The sequence below is a fragment of the Ascidiella aspersa genome, chromosome 7, assembly GCF_963924565.1.
Source record: "Ascidiella aspersa chromosome 7, kaAscAspe10.2, whole genome shotgun sequence".
Taxonomy (NCBI): domain Eukaryota; kingdom Metazoa; phylum Chordata; class Ascidiacea; order Phlebobranchia; family Ascidiidae; genus Ascidiella; species Ascidiella aspersa.
In genome coordinates this window covers 3,468,461-3,486,312 of record NC_139453.1, presented here as the reverse complement: position 1 = coordinate 3,486,312, position 17,852 = coordinate 3,468,461, and the positions used below count along the sequence as shown (strand labels likewise).

The following is a 17,852-nucleotide window of genomic DNA, read 5'->3' as shown; positions in this document are numbered from 1 at the left end:
ATTATAGAAGGGCGAGTGAGTCGCCGATGAACTCTGTGAGTTGCCAGAGCGAACTCGTCAATCCACTTGCAACGGCGAGTCCGCAAACTCCTAAGGCAGCTCCCGAGTAGAAGCACTTCTCAACCAAACGCAATCTGAACAAATTAAACACAAGGTTAAAACGGGCTCACCCATCTTGTTTTAGTTGCAATGTTTTCTGGTTAACTAATCTTCTTAGGTTTCAACCAACATTAAAACGCAATCTGAACAAATTAAACACACGGTTAAAACGGGCTCACCCATCTAATCACATTTTAAGATAAAACGCATGAATAAACTTTGTTTATTTTAACTTTTTATGTAATACTTTCTAATAAAACCACAAAACAAAGCTTAAATGGACACATTTTGGCGCCGATACTACGTCAGTATCGGACCAGTGGCGATACGATAAATCTGATATTATCGGACAACCAAAAGTAAAAACATAAAAAAAACGGGCCCAACCATCCAATAGAGTTTTAGATAAAAAGGAAATTCGGTGATGAATCAGCGAAACTAGGATATGAACAAATATGAAGGCAGATTCTAGGGATTTCAATATTTTGGCGAAAAAAGTGTGATCTAATGAAACCACCACGAATTCTAGGGCAGTGGTCAGCAAACTTTTTTTGTCGCGGCCCAAAGTATTTTTTTTTTTTTTCTTTTTTTCAGAGCTATTGTAGGCCCACTAAAACCACTACGAAGCAGTGACGGATTCTGAATATTTGATTTTTAGGTGAAATATTACACGGCGCCTTTATGCCCAAAACTCTGCCATACCATATCATAAAACATACTATACAACGAAGAATATACGCGCGAAGCGAGAAAAATTTTTCAATTACACATAGTTAAAGTTGACAAAAAATATATTTCGACAGGCTTTTAGGACCACATTGGGCACGTGGGTCTTTTCAAACTGAGCCAAATTAAAAATTCTATTCCACACCAATATTTCCAATAAAGTGCAATGAATGTACGGCTATCACGCGGCCCACAACTACATGATATCACTCAGCTACTCAAAAGTAACTCGCGGCAGACATCTGGGCCGCGGCCCATAGTTTGCCGACCACTGTTCTGGGGATTTCGATATTTTGGTGTAAAATGTGATCTAATGAAGTCACCACGAATCTTCTTTAGAAAAATGCATTGTTTTACGTTTACAGTGTCATGTCACAAATAAACATGAAAGTATTTATACGATCAAAATTTCTGGTTTTAAACAAAAGTTCCACAAGCATAAAGTCGCTTACTTGGTTAGTTTTTGTTTCGATTGTAGATCGTTGTTCTTCTGCTTTAGAATGAACTGGTTGCAGCCGGCGATGTAAGTTGTGAAGTAATCTTCCCACTGATAAACCCCACAATCAAGGTTGTAAGCCTGACAAACAATTAACAAATAGCTTGATAATGAGTTTTAAAGCCAAAAAGGTCGAGTAGATCCACATCATCTTGATTAAGACGTTTCGATTCACACTTGTATCATCGTCAGTTAATCTCATTGTTTTTTTAACAGCACTTTCTGAACACATAACTTATACTGAGTATAAAATTAATTTAAAGACTGTTCGAAAAACGTTGGGAAAATAAGGTTCCACAAAATATAGGGCTTTTTTCAGAGACTGATGATGCCAGATTGGCGAAATATATTTCTCTATTAATAACTAGTCTAGAACTTATAAATGACTGATTATACCTCGGACAAGAAAGTCTAAGTATATTGCTACCATCCACTTGGAGTTATTGTCGTCATTAACGTGTATCAGGGCGAGGAGATATCTTCTTTTTTACATATTCAGTTTGCGTTCTACAAAGTATTATCAATACGCAAATTAATTCAAAGGCATTTAAACGCTTTTAAAGATTCAAATAATTTGTAACAAACGTGCAATACACAAATTTAACCCTATGATTAGATGCTCTGAACTAGAAGATCTTGTAATATTTCACCTTTTGATCTTCAGCATTCAGTGAGGAACGCAGTTGATCGACATTCGTGTTGCTGAACTTGAAGTTCGTCGTAAAAAAGAATTCCATCACTTCCATGGCGCTCATGATCTTTTCATTGAGTCTTGCCATTCTGAAAAAAATAAGAAATATTGAAGTCATTCTGAAATTAAACATTATCTTTTGTAGGACTAGCGTAGCATTGGGTTCAGAATAAAGTATTTTTGTGAACTGGGACCAATAATTCTAAGCTAAATAAAATCCTATATTCTTGCCTAACTGGTGATAGTCATTCAAACAAGTAATCCAGAAAAAAACAGACAATTGTTATAACATAATAAAGGAAGTTTAAATATTAACAGTAGAGATTTGTAAAGACAGGTTGACAAAAACTAGATATTAAATGATAAAATAAAGTTCCATCTAGACTAGGGCCTTAAATATTAAAAAAAATAAAATAAAACAAACTAGACAAAACATTGCATTGCAAAAGCAAAAATATCCAAAGTGTTCAATCCACAATAAAGCATAGGTGGCAAACTAGAGTTTTTAGCTTCTGCTTGGACTTTATTTTATTTTAAGTATAACTCACTTTTGTTTTTTCCTCATAAGGGCCAGACCGGCATCCATCGCATGGGCAGGAATAGTTTGCGAATAAAAGGTGGTAAGCTCGTACAGCTTTCTGCATATAAATAAATAAATTGTTTAAATGAACACAACTTTGCCGAAAGTGTTAATGAAAACTATATCTCCTAACGTTAGGTAGGATACCAACTAATCAGGTGGCACTATATAAAGACAAATTGTATAAAATGTCCGACAAGCAGCTTTCGCACAACCGCGCTTTATCAGGTCAAATTATAAAAAAATGACAACTTTTGTTTTTACTTTAACCTGATAAAGCACGGTTGTATGAAAGCTCAAGAGAAATTAAATACAATTTGTCTTTATATAGTGCCACCTGATTACCATATTTAGAATTAGGCAAATACGGTGATTTATAAAGACTCCTAATGTTAAACAATACTAACTGATTACCTGATTTAGAACAGGACAGATATGGAAACCAACAAGGACTATATTTCTGGATAAGACTAAATTACGCTAAAATTCTCCTAGAATTTTTTTTTGGGGGGGGGAAAACTATATTTAGCATTTTTGATAAATTGTGACAATCACTAAAGCAAAACTAAAAAATCTATTTTACCTGTTACTCGTGCATAACACCCAAGGGGCACGGAATGGGTCGCTTGGATTCTCTGCCACATTGTTCTTTGCAAGCGAAACTGAAAACAAAAATAAAAATTGTAAACGATGAATTTAAGCCAGGGCTGTGGAGTCGGGACTCAACAAAGTCGGTTTATTTTGCTGGAGTAGAGAACACGGGGTTAAGTTAGAAGTTAGACTACCCTTATAGGTTAATAAATTATATGACACACTACGAGTGGTATGTTAAACATACCTACCTAGTTTTCGTTTAATAAATATGTGAAATACAGGCTGTAGAGTCGGATCCGGACTGGGGAATCGCAGAAACAGGACATTTGGTGAAAGTCGGACTCCTGACTTGAGTAAGACTACGCTAAACTAAGACTACACAAACATAAGAGTCCCGAGTAATTTTGTTTATAAGAACCATATCTTTGACTTTGCCTTAAATTTTCCCTTCGGCAAAACTTTGCCCAACCTAACTGAACAATTTTAGATGTGTAAACTGCTGCAGCCTGGAACCCAACAAAATCAACATGGCAACACAAATTTTCCCATTGGTTAAGAAACACTAAAACCTACATTTACTGATGTAACACTTTTAGTTAAAGTTGTCCATTCTTACTCAAGCGGTCCATAGCAAGGCCATTTTTGATGCCAGAGTTGACGTGGTAGATGGGAAGTGATCCATTGACCCTCGGAACTCGGTCGCACGTAAAGGAACTGATGCTTTCATTGTCCGAAGATGAATCCCCTGGAAATTCATGTTTAACAGGTTAAGTTTTAAATTGATCAAACTATTCAATAAATATAGGTAGAATTAGTTATTCATAGTAGACAACCTAAAAACCTCTTGGTAATTTAGAATGACTAAACTAGAGTAAAAATGCAGTTTTGGAACAGATTTTTTATACAGGACTCAAAATACAAAAAGAACACAACAACAATGAAGTAAAAAAAATTTACATGTTTTCGAACAGGGGTTTATTTATCAAATGAATACAAAATTAGTGGTAATAAATTCAAACACTGGCTAGATACAAGCGTTTTTTTCTCAAGCATAAAATAGTTTTGTACAATTTAAAACGAAGTAAATTGTAGAATGAATATCAAGGAACATGTATAAGTAGCATTTTGTGGAAATTTAAAAAAATTCTTTGTTGATTTTCGCATGGTCAGATGACAAAATGCAACCTACTTCTGTATGGGCTTTGATATTCATTCTACATCTAACTACAACAAAAGCGGATATGAACAAAAACGCCAACTTTTTGGTAATCTATCTGTATTTACAACCTTGTAAGCCAATTTCCCCAAGCGATGAAACTGCACTGTCACTCTCGTAGCCGAACGAGCACCTTCTTTCTGCTGAGTCACAAGCGGTCTTCATCGCCGCGCAAATCACGCCGTTCACAACGAAGTCGACCGGTATGAGGTCACAGGTTATGGAGTTGTAAACAATCACAGAACGAAGCACACCCTTGGCGTACGCTATTATGAAAGCGGTGGGTCCGTACACGTTTGTACACCAACCCTGGAGAAAAAGCAGTAATTTTTGCTATGAAAGATAATTATGCAGTGAAATTTGGAACACGATTAAGCAGTACACCGGAAGCCTTTAACAGACTAACCCAGTGGTTCCCAACCGGGGTGCCATTTGGAAGCTTAAAGGTAATTGAAGTTCCTTAAAAACGCAATTATCGCTCTTTTTTAAAATCCTATTAATACAACTTTTTGTGTATGATTTGGCTACAGAAATCAAATGATATTTTCCTACATGCATAAATTTGATTGCGATGTCCCAGTCCCGTATTTAGTGACACTACAGAAATCAACTTTCAAGATTCAAGTAGTTGTGCCGCAATCTATTTATTGTTCCTTATGGGTGCCGCAAACCATAAAAGGTGGGAACCACTGGAGTATCAGAATCAGTCGATCAACTAAGAATTTTTGTGCAAGCAAGGCCAGGCTAGAAATGCAACTGCGGTGTGGTTTGCACTCCAAACTGGCCTTGCTTGCATGAAATCCCTAATTGGTTGAATGATTTCATTAGTCTTTATCAGTGATTTAAGTTTCATTACACAGGGCAATTTAAAAAAGCTAGATTTATAATTATTTGTGTCACTTACTTAATTTTACAGGAATAATGGCTTGGGGAGAAATTGATAAGGAAATTAAAAGAAATGTAAATTCATTGTTCGCAAGAATCTCACTAATGCACAGTTGAATAAATATCTGTTTCAAGATATGTTATGCTGTTTTTTGTTCTAAACCTATTTCTTAGTTCTTTTTTATTTATAAAAAAATATTGAGCCACAAAATTTTTATGCAACGAAAATGGGATTTGCTTAAATTGGCAAACCCTTGAATAAAACAGTGCTTTAAACCTAAGTTTCAAAGATTGAATAGGACTGCTTCAAGTTATTTAATCCTTCTAAATGTTTAACATCAATGAAACCACTCAAAACATTTTAGTATTTTAAACACATTTAACTCTTTTTGTGTTCTTTCTGCACTGAAATATCTAACTTATAGCAAGTCTAAAAACATACCGGCAGGCGGCAATGGTTCTTTGTAAGCTGGTATTATCATGCTGGGCCTGACGATGCAGATTGGAAGATGAGATCGTTCTCTTGCAACGACGTCTTCAGCAAGCGCTCTCGTCAGCGTGTAAGTGTTCGGTCTGAAACGAAAACACAACAGGTTACATTTCAGTCAAGAGAGGTATTTTGATACAAAACTATTCTTTTTTGAAGCATTTATTTTTGAAGCATACTTTTTTCTATAAAATATATATTATACTTTACACAAAAAAAGTGTATGACAATAGCACTTTATAAGGCAATTACAACGTCAAAACAATTTTCTGGCTTTTTAATTAAATATATTTAACCTTATCCTTAAACAAAAATATATCGGAAGGAAAAAGTTTTAAATTACAATTTCTCGCGACAAAATTCCAAGGATGGGGGAGAAGTTAAATTGGTAGTTCCTAAACTTTTCAGCTTGCGGCACAGTAAAAAAATAAAACATTTCATGCCACACCATGTACAAAAAACAACAAGTTTAACAGATAAATGCCTAAAAAAGGTCTATGAAATAAAATGTCTATCTTTGCTCGTTTATTTTTGATACATTGAATTTTGGAATCTTTGTAACTGTTTTTTAAAGTATTGTCAGTAGTGAATGAAATTTATAACTCTACAACAATTTTTACCTTGCTACATGATAATTTAATTTTCCTCATTTAAAGATAATTTAATAAAGTTAATAAATATTGACAAAAGAATTACACCTGGTCTGCGCTCGTACATCCTAACAGTTAACCGACCTGCGATGGTCAGGCCCAACAGTTACCCACCCTTCAGGAAAAAAATGGTAACCCTCGGCCTAGTGTGTGGAATATGGGTATATTTACCCTATAATAGAGTAACCTTAGCACAAATTTACAAACTTAATCACATAAAGCATTTGAAAAAAAGTGTGATTTTGAAAGCTTTATCATTTAATAAAACAGCAAAATTAAATTTTTTTGTGTAACACTGCATATTGCTAATACACACCTGTGGAGATGTGAACGAATGCTTGGAGGTTGTTTCGTTCAGGTCAAAATATTTTGAGAAGCCTCCTCACACACTGGACGTTTATCTCAAAGGCCAACCTGTAGAAATTGATAAAGAAACCAGTGGTTAACAAGCTTTTTTAGACGGCAGCAAACTAAACAGACAAAAACAAATTAAGGGTATACTTTTTACACCATCATGTAATTAACACTTAACAAGCATGCGGGGCATTATGAACTATACACATAATTCAATTCATTAACTGTGATATTAAAATGTACATACGATTTTATATAAGTAGACATTTATAGGCCTGCGCTCTTTCACTATTGTACATCAAAAAAAAATTTCTTCAAATGCCGCATACCACAACACATTTTGTTTGGGTTAGGGTGCGGGTTAGCGTTTGGTTGAGGGTGGGTCAAGTTATTATTAACAATAAACATAATATTACTTGACCCACACTCACCCAAACGCTAACCCGCACCCTAACCCAAACAATATGCGTTTGGGTATCCGGTATTATTATTTTTTGCATAACTTTTCACGTACAATAGTGAAAGATCGCCCATTTATATACAAATCAATCTCATTCCATTAGTAACTTAGTAAAACTGAGTTACTACATCTGAAGCAACAAAATTTAAAACAATAATAATAATCGCATTTTTTTTAATCCAGACCTGGGGTAACCCCTTGGGAGCACCCATGCACACTTAAGAATCAGATGTATGCGCTGGTCTACAATCCTACCACAGCGTTCAAACAATTAAAGCAACGCAAAATATTTGTGTCAGGGTGCAGGCTAGTGTGTGGGTGAGGGTGGGTCAAGTATTATTTTTATTAGTATTGCTTAACCTACCCAAACCCAAATGCTAAGCTGCACCGACCCTAACTCAAATAATGTTCGTTGTTGGATCCTAAACCAGCGCCCAGTAGCTTGATTATTTTGAAAGCGTAATACTTTTGCCGAACATATCAAATAACAACAGTAGATCGTAATTAAATACAAAGTATCGCAAATCCTGAGACGTTGTGTATACTTAAGTGCCTTAACCTCAGGTGTTGCTTATTTTGAAGGCGTTATAGTTTGGCGCTGGTCTACAATCCTACCACATTTATTAAATCAACGCACAATATTCGGGGTTAGGGTGCTAGTTAACGTTTTATAATACTACTAGTGGGTCAAGTAGTATTATATTCTTTATTTAATAATAATACTTGACCCACCCTAACTCAAACGCCAACTCGCATCCTAACCCCAATATTGTGCATGGTGGTAGGATTCTAGACTAGGGCCAATACTTTTGCCGAACATATCGAATAACAACAGTAGATCGTAATTAAATACAAAGTATCGGAAATCCTGAGACGTTTGGCATACTTAAAGTGCCCTAACCTGAGGTGTTCGTTGAACTTGAGTGTTGCAGCGCAGTGGATGAAAACCTGGCACTTCTTCTGTAGAATCTCCCTCGAAGCTTGATCCAAGCCAAGATCTTCAGCGCCAAGGTCGCACGAAACAAATTCGAGCTTCGACGCAAAATTCGGCTGCAGCTCACGAAGAACGTCGAAAGCCTAGAAGGGTAAAAGGTTTAAACGTCAAATGACTCAAAGAGATTTAAACCAATGAGTGGAAGGTGGGGAAAATGGCGAATTTGTTTGGTCGTCTGTCACGCTCTGGTGCATATGAAGAAACAACAAAGTTTAGAGTAGACTCGTTTACTCGTAGTTCTGTTTGTGCCATCAACAGCCTCTGATTGGTACAGAGTTAAGCACCTTTTCGCCTAGGATCGCCAAAAAAATGGTTGAACAGATTGGCATGGCTTTTCAACTCTGATTTGAGTTCAGGCTAATTCATTTAGCCGCGGTATATAAAACTACCACAACGAACATTATTTGGGTTAGGGTGTGGTGCGGGTTAGCGTTTGGGCTTTGGTAGGTTAATCAGCAATATTGTTAATGAATATCAATAATACTTGATACGCCATCAACCAAACACTAACCAACACCCGGATAAAAATATCGTGCTTTGCTTTAATAACTGTTTTAACGCTGTGGTTGGATTCTAGAACAAAATCGTACCACAAAGAAGCGAGCCAAAATTAAAATATTCAAAGAAGAATTCTGTAGTAATCTGTAGTATATTTATGGATTCCTTAAGCCTTACAATTAAAAGCAAGTCCGCTTGTGAGAAGCTGAGGCAATCTGGCTTACTTTGTTTGCCAAGTTCTCGTCTTTTAAATGATTACAGGTCCCATATTAAATTATATCCGGTTCTTTGAGGCTGCTTCTTCTTTAAATACAATGTTCTTTTAAAGTTTGAATTGTTTTGCCGCATAAAGTAAGGTATATTATGTTAACGTAATAGAAAATGTGATTAAACATGAAGGAGGGGGCGCCAATTATAAAGTTTGCACCCGGGCGCAAAATACCCTAGCTACCAATCTGCTTATGGAGTTGGAGAATAGAAAACCAGGGATAAAAAACAAGAATGCATAGAGTTACTTTCTTAAGACGAGGTTTTTGGGTAAACGAAATCCGTAAGATGAGGTTAGTTAGCCTACTTCCCGCATTTCATTAACGTAATGCTGGTCCATATGCTATTGCTCAATGCTAAATTTGCAAGAATTCAATAAATTCATTTGGACACTTTTTGAAACTTGGGTGAAGTAAGCATTGGGTACTTAAGGTATTATATTTAAATATCCTTGCAAACTATTGATTGCGTGGGCTCCAGAAAACGATTGGTGTTGAAAGTCTGTAAAAACACTTTTACATTTGTAAAAAAAGTGCGTTTAGCGGATACAGTGGTGGCAATCAGGTATAACTTAGTTTCTTTAACGTTTTTATTGGATCAAACGAATTTCGTAAGAAGATCCTCGGCATGATTTTAATCAGGGCTTTCCAAAATGTTCTCTCTGCAAATAATTTTACTCGAAAAGACTTAAGTCTTGACTTAAGGGCACCAGCATCGGCCGAACTCGTTGCGCGCTTTGTCGCCACCCGGCGGCACCGCCATAAGAAATCACCTGAAAAAAAGCGGTCACTTGAAGCGTGAGTGAGCGAGCGCACGACGTGGTCGTATCGCGTGACCCGATCAATCGGCGGCCGCCAAAGTTATTCAAGTTCTTAAACGGACCGTGTGGTCTATGCATTGACTTGAGTCTTTCAACACTGGTTATTTATCTTAATTTTGGAAGATAAAACAATTCAATTGCTATATGTTGCGTTTATGTTATTTTTTCCTTGAGATTTTGCTCATATTCGCAAGAGTTTACCAGTTTTGTGGTTTAATGTTTACTTTTTAGACAAATAATTATATTCAAGTTGACATGCTTTAATCATAACTTGACTGAGAATTGAGTTGCTATTTATTCTAAAATACTTTATTTAGATAAAAACGTAAAGGTGTAACGGCGGGAAACTAAATAGGACAAAAAGTGAAGAGCAGTGAAGCAAATTGAACAAACAAAAGGAAACTTAAAAAACAAATTTAAATGCATTGTGACGTAATGCAAAGTCAGAAATGATCGCGATCTAGTTAAAAGCAACAACATCCTGAAAATATAACTTAGTGCAAACGGGGCATAGGCGTAGCCAGGGTTGAGCCTCAGAGGGCATGGCCCATCCAAAAAACTTTATAAATATTTTACTCTTAATAATTTGTTATTTTAGCATTTATGACCAGTACAACCTTCAATTGTCATGCTCTGTTACGTCACAAACAATGTAGTAAATATAACGTTTGCTATACATTAATGCAGTGTTTCTCAACCTTTTTAACCCCAGGGCGCACTTGTAAACCTTTCAAAACCTAGCGGCGCACCTTACGGTCGAGGCGACTGCAAACTTTGTTTGGATATTTTGTTTTTTGCTGGCAGTTTTTATTACATCAGGCTCCTAATTTTATTATCTATAAAGAAGCCTGCGGAGTCGGTTAAAAAACATAATCCAACTCCCGAGTCCGACTCCGGTCAAATGTGTGATTTCGTCAAATTCCGAGTGCTTCTGCCTCCCTACAGCATTTATTTTTCCCATTTACGTAACTAAATTAAGGTGGATTTTCAACAATCCCCTCATAGGGGTGTCATATATGTCATCCAACCACAATACGTTGCTGGAAAATATCCACCATATGCTATTTCGCCTTTTTAATTTGCATTTGGCGGCATTGTCAGTTTTAAAATTGTTACTGCGCACGTCGGACTCGGGACTCAGGCAGTCCGACTTCAGCAAAACAAATCGACTACGGTACGTCGAGTCCCAAATTTGACTCCCGACTCCACAGCCCTGCTTTAAAATACGATGAGCTCAATAATACATGCCTAAAGAGAAAGAAAATAAATGAAATAGGCCTTTCGTGTTGTAAATTATGAAAACACACGGTATGTTAGTTAAAGTTCGATGGAAACACAGAATAAGCCCCAAAGCAACAACATCTAACTCGGAATAAATCAAAAATGTAACGGAAAAAAACCTAAATGGACAAAATAACGCCCAAAACTGTAAAAAAAACATGGTATGGGACGATTAAAGGACATATTCTTGGCATCGGCCGTTTTGGTGTCAACGTTTGGGTGCCATAGTGTTTTGGCACAGGATTGTTTGCCTCTGTTTGGGGTTAGGCACGAGTAAGGGGTAAAATTAGAATTTGGGTTATGGTTCAAATTATTAGGTGAGTTTGTGTTGAAGTTATGGGTGGGGTTTGGGGTTAAGTAATAGGTTGCAAAGGCCTTATTCTTGCCATTTAGGCCTTATTCGGACGAATTTAGGTCTTATTTTGATTTAAACGCTATTACGAGTATTAGGTAGTAGTCCTATTTTGGTCTTACTCCGAACTGTTTTTTATGCCGAAGCTGCTTTTGTTTTAATTTTGGTCTTATGGCGGAAGCCCCGCTAGATTGCAATAGTTTCTCTTTCTTTGTTAGCGAAGAGCCAACATCAACCATTGGGACTTTAATAGGGGCTACGAATCCAGTCATATTGCTCAGTGTTTATTCACAGAAAATAGTGACTAGAGTTTATTCTAAAATTATTCGCAAATTCTACAAATAGGCCTCATACAGAATTTTTGTAACATTTTTTCCCCATTTTCTCGCGGCGCACCTGGCCACCTTCGACGGCGCACCGGTTGAGAAACGCTGCGTTAATGTATAGTTTTACTAATTTTAGACAGTTTTTGCTCTTTGAACGGATTTTGAATATTGCTTTAACACTCATTCAGTTGTTGCTTAAAACGGTTTGCTAACATTGTTATTTGTGTTCGTTACGGCAGTTAATACAAAGAATTCATACTTTTTGCTCCCCTTCCTCCTAATTTTCGGCTGGCTGCGCCACTGAAACGGGCAACTTGACCAAGTCGAAAGACGAAAAAAAAAGATTTGCTAAAATATACGTCTCACGCAACACCTATTTATTACTAGTGTCAAGTTTAGCGCGAATTTTAGGGAAATAATTCGTCATGCTGCAAGTATAGGGATGTCCGATAATATCGGATCAAAGCCGATACCCGATACCAAATGGTGGTATCGTTGATACTCGTCCGATACTAGGATTGTAAAACCTAAACCAAATTACGGACATTCCTAAATGCAAGTAAGAAAGTCTAATGGAGTTATTATCATTGCGCCAGTGAAGCAACTAAACTAACTATAGAACAATAAGAATACGCATTTCTATGCAACCGAAATTGAAGCTGAGGATTTTTTTACCTTAACAATAGCTCGCGTGATTTCCAGACAGGAAATGGGTGAAGGCGTTGGAGGGTAAACTAAATGGATGGAGCATTAACGTCATTTCCTTTAGATTAGAACAAGGAAATACGTTGGAGTCCGCCTTCAACAAAGAGCTTAGCGTTTGGTTGTTGCTTGCAGCTTGATGCAAGCGCCTTACTGCTGTACTGAGGTAAATGTGTGATGTTGTGTAGGTATATGAACTGGAATATCAGTTTAGTTTATAACATCAAAACCTTAAATCAGTGGATCTCAACCTTTTCCTGCCGCACTTCAATCTGTGGTGTTTTCAATGTCACTTCGAGCTACCTGGTTTCAAAAGAAACCATTTTTACTCAAGTTTACTTAGATTTAATAAGCCAAATAAAGAATAAAAAACAACTATTTTTCAACTCCGTAGATTTAAGATTATGGGTCGTCTTGCCGCAATGCACTTGCGTTCATTTCTATAAAACTTCGATTGCAGCCAGAAAGCTGTTCGCGTAAAATTGGTCCGTGTGCTAAAGGTTGACAATCACTATTTTCCAAACATGAAATTATATGTACGAACAAGATCCAGCAGGCAACGCTGCTATAATTATCGTTTCACGACTTGCTCCCACTGAGCCTGCGTACCTCTGTACCTGGTATAATATTATGTGTATGCCAATCGTTGGTCAGTGCTACTTCAACAGGGCTAGATCACAGATATCACAGTATATACCCGTACTGTCATTTATTTAACTTGGTATCTTGTTCCATTTTACAGACTATATTTGGTAAAAAAAATCTGTATCATCCAATCAAGCACAAGGAACAACATGGCCGATACTCCAAACCAAAACCAAGTAAGTTTTTGTCGTATAAAATAATAAGAATCTTTGCTGCTTTGGATTTTCAATTCCATTTCCCCCTTCTCATAAATGCGTAAAAAATTTAATCATGCCTGTATAACATACGACCTTGTAATGCGTCTATACTCTATACTAACTCTTTTGGTGCTGGGTCGAGTAAATACTTTCTCATAATTAAAGTAGGATGCGGCCCTTATGAAAGCAGCAACAGTATTAGGTCTAACTAATCTCGCAACTTTAGCAAAACAGCAGCAATTACCAAAACAAACGATATCAAGTTTAAAAGCACGTAACCAAATAGCGATTCTGTCGCAGTGTTTAAACTGTACGGCAATATAAAGCCCGTAGTTCAGCTGCGCGTCTATATATACTGATAAGCAGCAAACATAACTGTCTTTAGTTTTACGGTTGTTACCGAACAGCGATCAACATTAATTTGAAACTTCGTATAATCCGACAAAATGTATTTTACAAAATCAAGCATTATTAACAAACTGTTTTGAAAATTTGAAAATATTCGCACAGCGGGGTTATTATTTGTAATCTTGCGACTTTGTCAAAACCGCCGGCGCCACATCATTTTCGGGATACTTTAGTAAATAAGCGCTAACCTAATCGGCTCCAACTAAACGATATTTCGTGATGTGCATATCGATCGGAAATCACTAACATACCTAAACCTTATTTATTTTTAGAGAACCCTCACAAATGTAAAACCTTAAGTTGTAGCAGCCAATGTTCGCATTGCGTGGTATACAAGCAAATACGTAATCCCGGTACAATACTGCGTCCAACGTAAGTAAAATCTCGTCTAAAACTGAAAAGTGGTTACTATTAAAACCACCGCATTAAATGCGATATTTTGCGAACTCTATAAACCTAATTTTGCGAGGTAACATAGTTCAAGGAGTCCTTAATTACAAAAGTCGCAAGTTGGAAACATAAAAATTTATTTTTATTAAGCCAATATACTTCATTTGATTTTGATTTCCACGCAGGTAATTGCGCTTGAAAAAAAGTTTTGCACGGTTACGTTAGGACAGGGTTTCTCAACCGCGGCCCTCGCCCCCTGGTAGGCCACGGAGTGGTAATTGGGGGGCCACGTTCATAGGCGTAGCCAGTGGAACACAGGGACTATTTCTCTCCAAAAATGATTATTTTACTCTTAATTATTTGTTTGTAGCATTTATGAGCAGTACACGACTGTTGATTACAGGCATGTCACATCTCTATTTGTCAAGCACTGTTACGTCGCAAAGGATTTAGTTATTACGTTTGTTGTATACATTAATGTAGTTTTACTACTTTTAGTCATTTTGTTTTTCTCCTTTGAATGGCTTTTGAGTATTTCGTTAAAACTCAGTCAGTTGCTGCGCGAAACGGTTTGTTAGCATTTTGGTTTGTGTTCGATCGGCAGTTAATACCATGGCCAAAGCAATCAAGTTATAACGAGCCTCGCTGGCGGAAAGCGACTAAATGGACTTTTCGTAGTGTCATTACTGATTCGTTGTAAATAGTAATTTGTTAATACTTTATATAAAGTCGATTTATCGCTGTGAGGTAACAGTTTTAGTGTCAAGTTATTTAAGTTGATAGTTTGCCTACTCAGGGTGTCTAGTCTTTTTTTGCTTTAAGAAGCGGTGTTTCAAATGAAGTACTCTTACTAGTTCAAGTTCAAAATTTTCGCCCCTCAAATATTTCGGCTGCCGAAACCACTGACCACGGGCACATCTCTCTGGCTAGGTATTGCAAAACCAAAATGTCACCACTTGTTTGCCATTTAACCTAATTTTGTGTTTTTATTATGACTGTAAAACTTTTTTGTAACGTTTTGTAACACATTTTTCTAAAATGTTTCTTGACGCGTCAGTAGAGTTGTTTAAAACTAGAAGAGTGAATCCTTTCTATTCGTTTATCGCGGAAAGTTACACCTAATTGTTCGTACGTGAGTGGCAAGTTTGGACAAATGCCTGTCGCTGTGACGAAGTAATTACTGTGCTGCTTTATATGTATCCATTCAATATCCATGTAGTGAGGCGTCAGTGTTTTACGGGCGGCAGGTCGATTGCTTGCCGATAAATCATTAAGTTTCCTTCAAATGGCATTGGGCGAGAAACTAACGAAGAGATTTCGCAAATCCCTCAAGGGGCGTTAAGTTGCAAAAGAAACATTCCATTGTAAAACACATAAGGTGCGCTGTAAGGTTACTCAAGGTCATTTTAGGCCAATATTCAGCTAGAGTATGTCAAGTAATAGTGGTTGTACGGGCCTGCATAGGGAAATTAAATTTTCGGTTTGGCCCTACAGGGACTACGTTATCCCTTAGTAAAACCGAGTCGCCGACGTTGAATGCGGTGTCATCTGCATTCCTGTCGAAATGCGCCTCCATTCGCTGGCGCTGCTTAACAAGGGTAGTCCGAACAACATCTTCGGCACGAACAAGTCGGTCGTGAAGGATTTTGATGTTGTCGTTAATAAAATGCGACTCTTCGGATCCTGCTCCGGCCAAGTCCTCAGGTAGCCGCAATTGTCGACCTGTTAATAAGAAATGTGGTGAAAATCCCGTACTTTCGTGGGTACTTGCATTGTACGACGCCACAACAGCAGACAGCGCTTCATCCCAGGAGCGTTCATCTTTTTGAACGTAATTTCGCATCATCGAGATTATAGTTCTGTTGTTTCGTTCAACACCTTTGTTTCCGGCGGGATGATAACCAGTCGTGCGTGACTAACCGCAACCAATCAGCTGAAGCAACGCCTTAAACATCTTGCTTTCGAAATTCCCGCCACGATCTGAATGGATGATGTCGGGAACTCCGTGAACAGTCATCCAGCGGTTGTACAATACGCAGGTAGTTTCGGTTGCTGTTTGCGTACGCAAGGGCCAAGCTCGGACATATTTAGTAAACACATCACAAGCAACAAGGACATATTGGTACCCGTGGCGTGTTAAAGGTAACGGCCCCATGATGTCCACTTCTACCCTTTCTAAAGGACCTTCTTCGCAAGATGGTACCAAGGGGGCTTTCGGTGTTTTTGAGGGTTTATTGTTTAACTCGCACTCACGACATTCCATGCAATACCGCTCAGTCTCCTCGCGCCAGCCTGGCCAGAAGTGTCGTTCAGCGACCTTGGCGCATGTTTTACGAATCCCCAGGTGACCACCGCCTAACTTTGCATCATGAAGTAAATCGAAGATTTTGGGTTTTAGTTCACGCGGTGTTACAAGTCCTAAAAGTGTTTTATCCTGGTCATAGAAATGAATGACCCCGTCTATAAGTTTCAATTGACCAAAGTGACTCCATAAGTGCCTGGTCATACGCGATGTATTTGACGCAGCGCTATATGGGGGTCTGTGTCCTAGGCTTAACCATTGGAAAGCTGAAGCTATTTCTTGGTCTTGCTCCTGTGCTTGCGCAAATCACCCATTGTCAAACCACTAGAGGCACGAACATCGATAGTGGCAACCTTCGGCGCATCGGTCAACTGGTCTTCGCCTATTCGACTAAGAGCGTCTGCATTTTTATGTTTGACACCCGGACGATGTATTAGATTAAAGTCGTATTGTGACAGGTGCTCGACCCATCGGGCACACTGGCCATAGAGGTCTTTAGACTGATATAGCCACTTAAGAGAGGCGTGGTCAGTGCGCAAAGTGAAAGCTTGGCCGAGGAGGTAGCAGCGAAATAACTTGGTGGCATGAACGACCGCTAATAATTCTTTGCGAGTGGGGAATAATTTCGTTCTGCTTTGGTTAAAGTCCTGCTGCCATAAGCTATAACGTGTTCTTTTCCCTCGTGCCACTGCGCTAACACGCATCCAATGGCAAAATCAGACGCGTCGGTGTCTAATACGAAAGGCTTCTGGAAATCAGGCTAGCGAAGGACTGGTGATCTTATCAAAGAAGATTTTAGTTTTGGCGAAGCTTGTCTCGACTTTTCTGTTAGACGGTGAAGCGGCGCAGCTATTTTGGCATAATCACGTACGAACTTGCGGTAATACTAAGTTAAACCAACGAACTGTCGTACTTGCTTTGTATTCTTCGGGGCCGGCCATGATTTTACTGCAGCAATGTTTTGGGGGTCACATAAAACACCTTCGGCAGAAACAATGTGGCCTAAAAACTTTACCTCTTTCTTGAAAAGAGCGCACTTCTTGGGCTTAAGTGTCAGGCCCGCGTCGGCAAGTCGTTGTAGCACGCCCTCCAATAGCTCCAGATGTTCCTGAAAGGTACGCCCATACACAATGATGTCATCCAAATATGCGAGTACTCCTTGCCATTCTATGCCATTTAAAACAATACGCATTAGTCGCTGGAAACTAGCAGCGGAATTGCAAAGACCCATTGGCATCACATTGAATTCGAACAGACCCATATGGCTCGCGAAAGCGGTCTTTTCTCGGGAACTCTTATCCATAGGAATTTGCCAATACCCAAATTTTAAATCGAGTGTACTAAAATAGGTGGAGTTAGACAAAAGATCGAGGCTTTCGTCTACTCGTGGTATAGGGTAGCTGTTTTTCTTTGTCACCTTATTAAGGCCTCG

At 38.1% G+C, this 17,852-nt stretch overlaps 2 protein-coding genes across 3 annotated transcripts in view; one reads left to right on the top strand and one right to left on the bottom strand.

The window, feature by feature from the left end:
• Nucleotide 1: 1 nt before the first annotated feature.
• Nucleotides 2-15,964, bottom strand: LOC146137296 (fatty acyl-CoA reductase 1-like). Its single transcript, XM_083393837.1, has 12 exons — nucleotides 15,886-15,964; nucleotides 15,611-15,840; nucleotides 8,140-8,315; nucleotides 5,730-5,860; nucleotides 4,809-4,861; nucleotides 4,474-4,711; nucleotides 3,803-3,931; nucleotides 3,176-3,254; nucleotides 2,561-2,650; nucleotides 1,972-2,101; nucleotides 1,278-1,402; nucleotides 2-134 (listed from the first exon to the last, which is right to left on the bottom strand). The coding sequence occupies exons 1-12, from the start codon at nucleotides 15,962-15,964 to the stop codon at nucleotides 2-4; spliced, it is 1,593 nt and encodes a 530-aa protein (XP_083249963.1).
• LOC146137295 (NACHT, LRR and PYD domains-containing protein 12-like) overlaps nucleotides 13,249-17,852 on the top strand; it is a 60,809-nt gene continuing 56,205 nt past the window's right edge. For both annotated transcript variants that reach the window (XM_083393662.1, XM_083393660.1), the window contains exon 1: nucleotides 13,249-13,299. The gene's annotated coding sequence lies outside the window, so the exon portion shown is untranslated. The remainder of the gene's footprint in view (nucleotides 13,300-17,852) is intronic.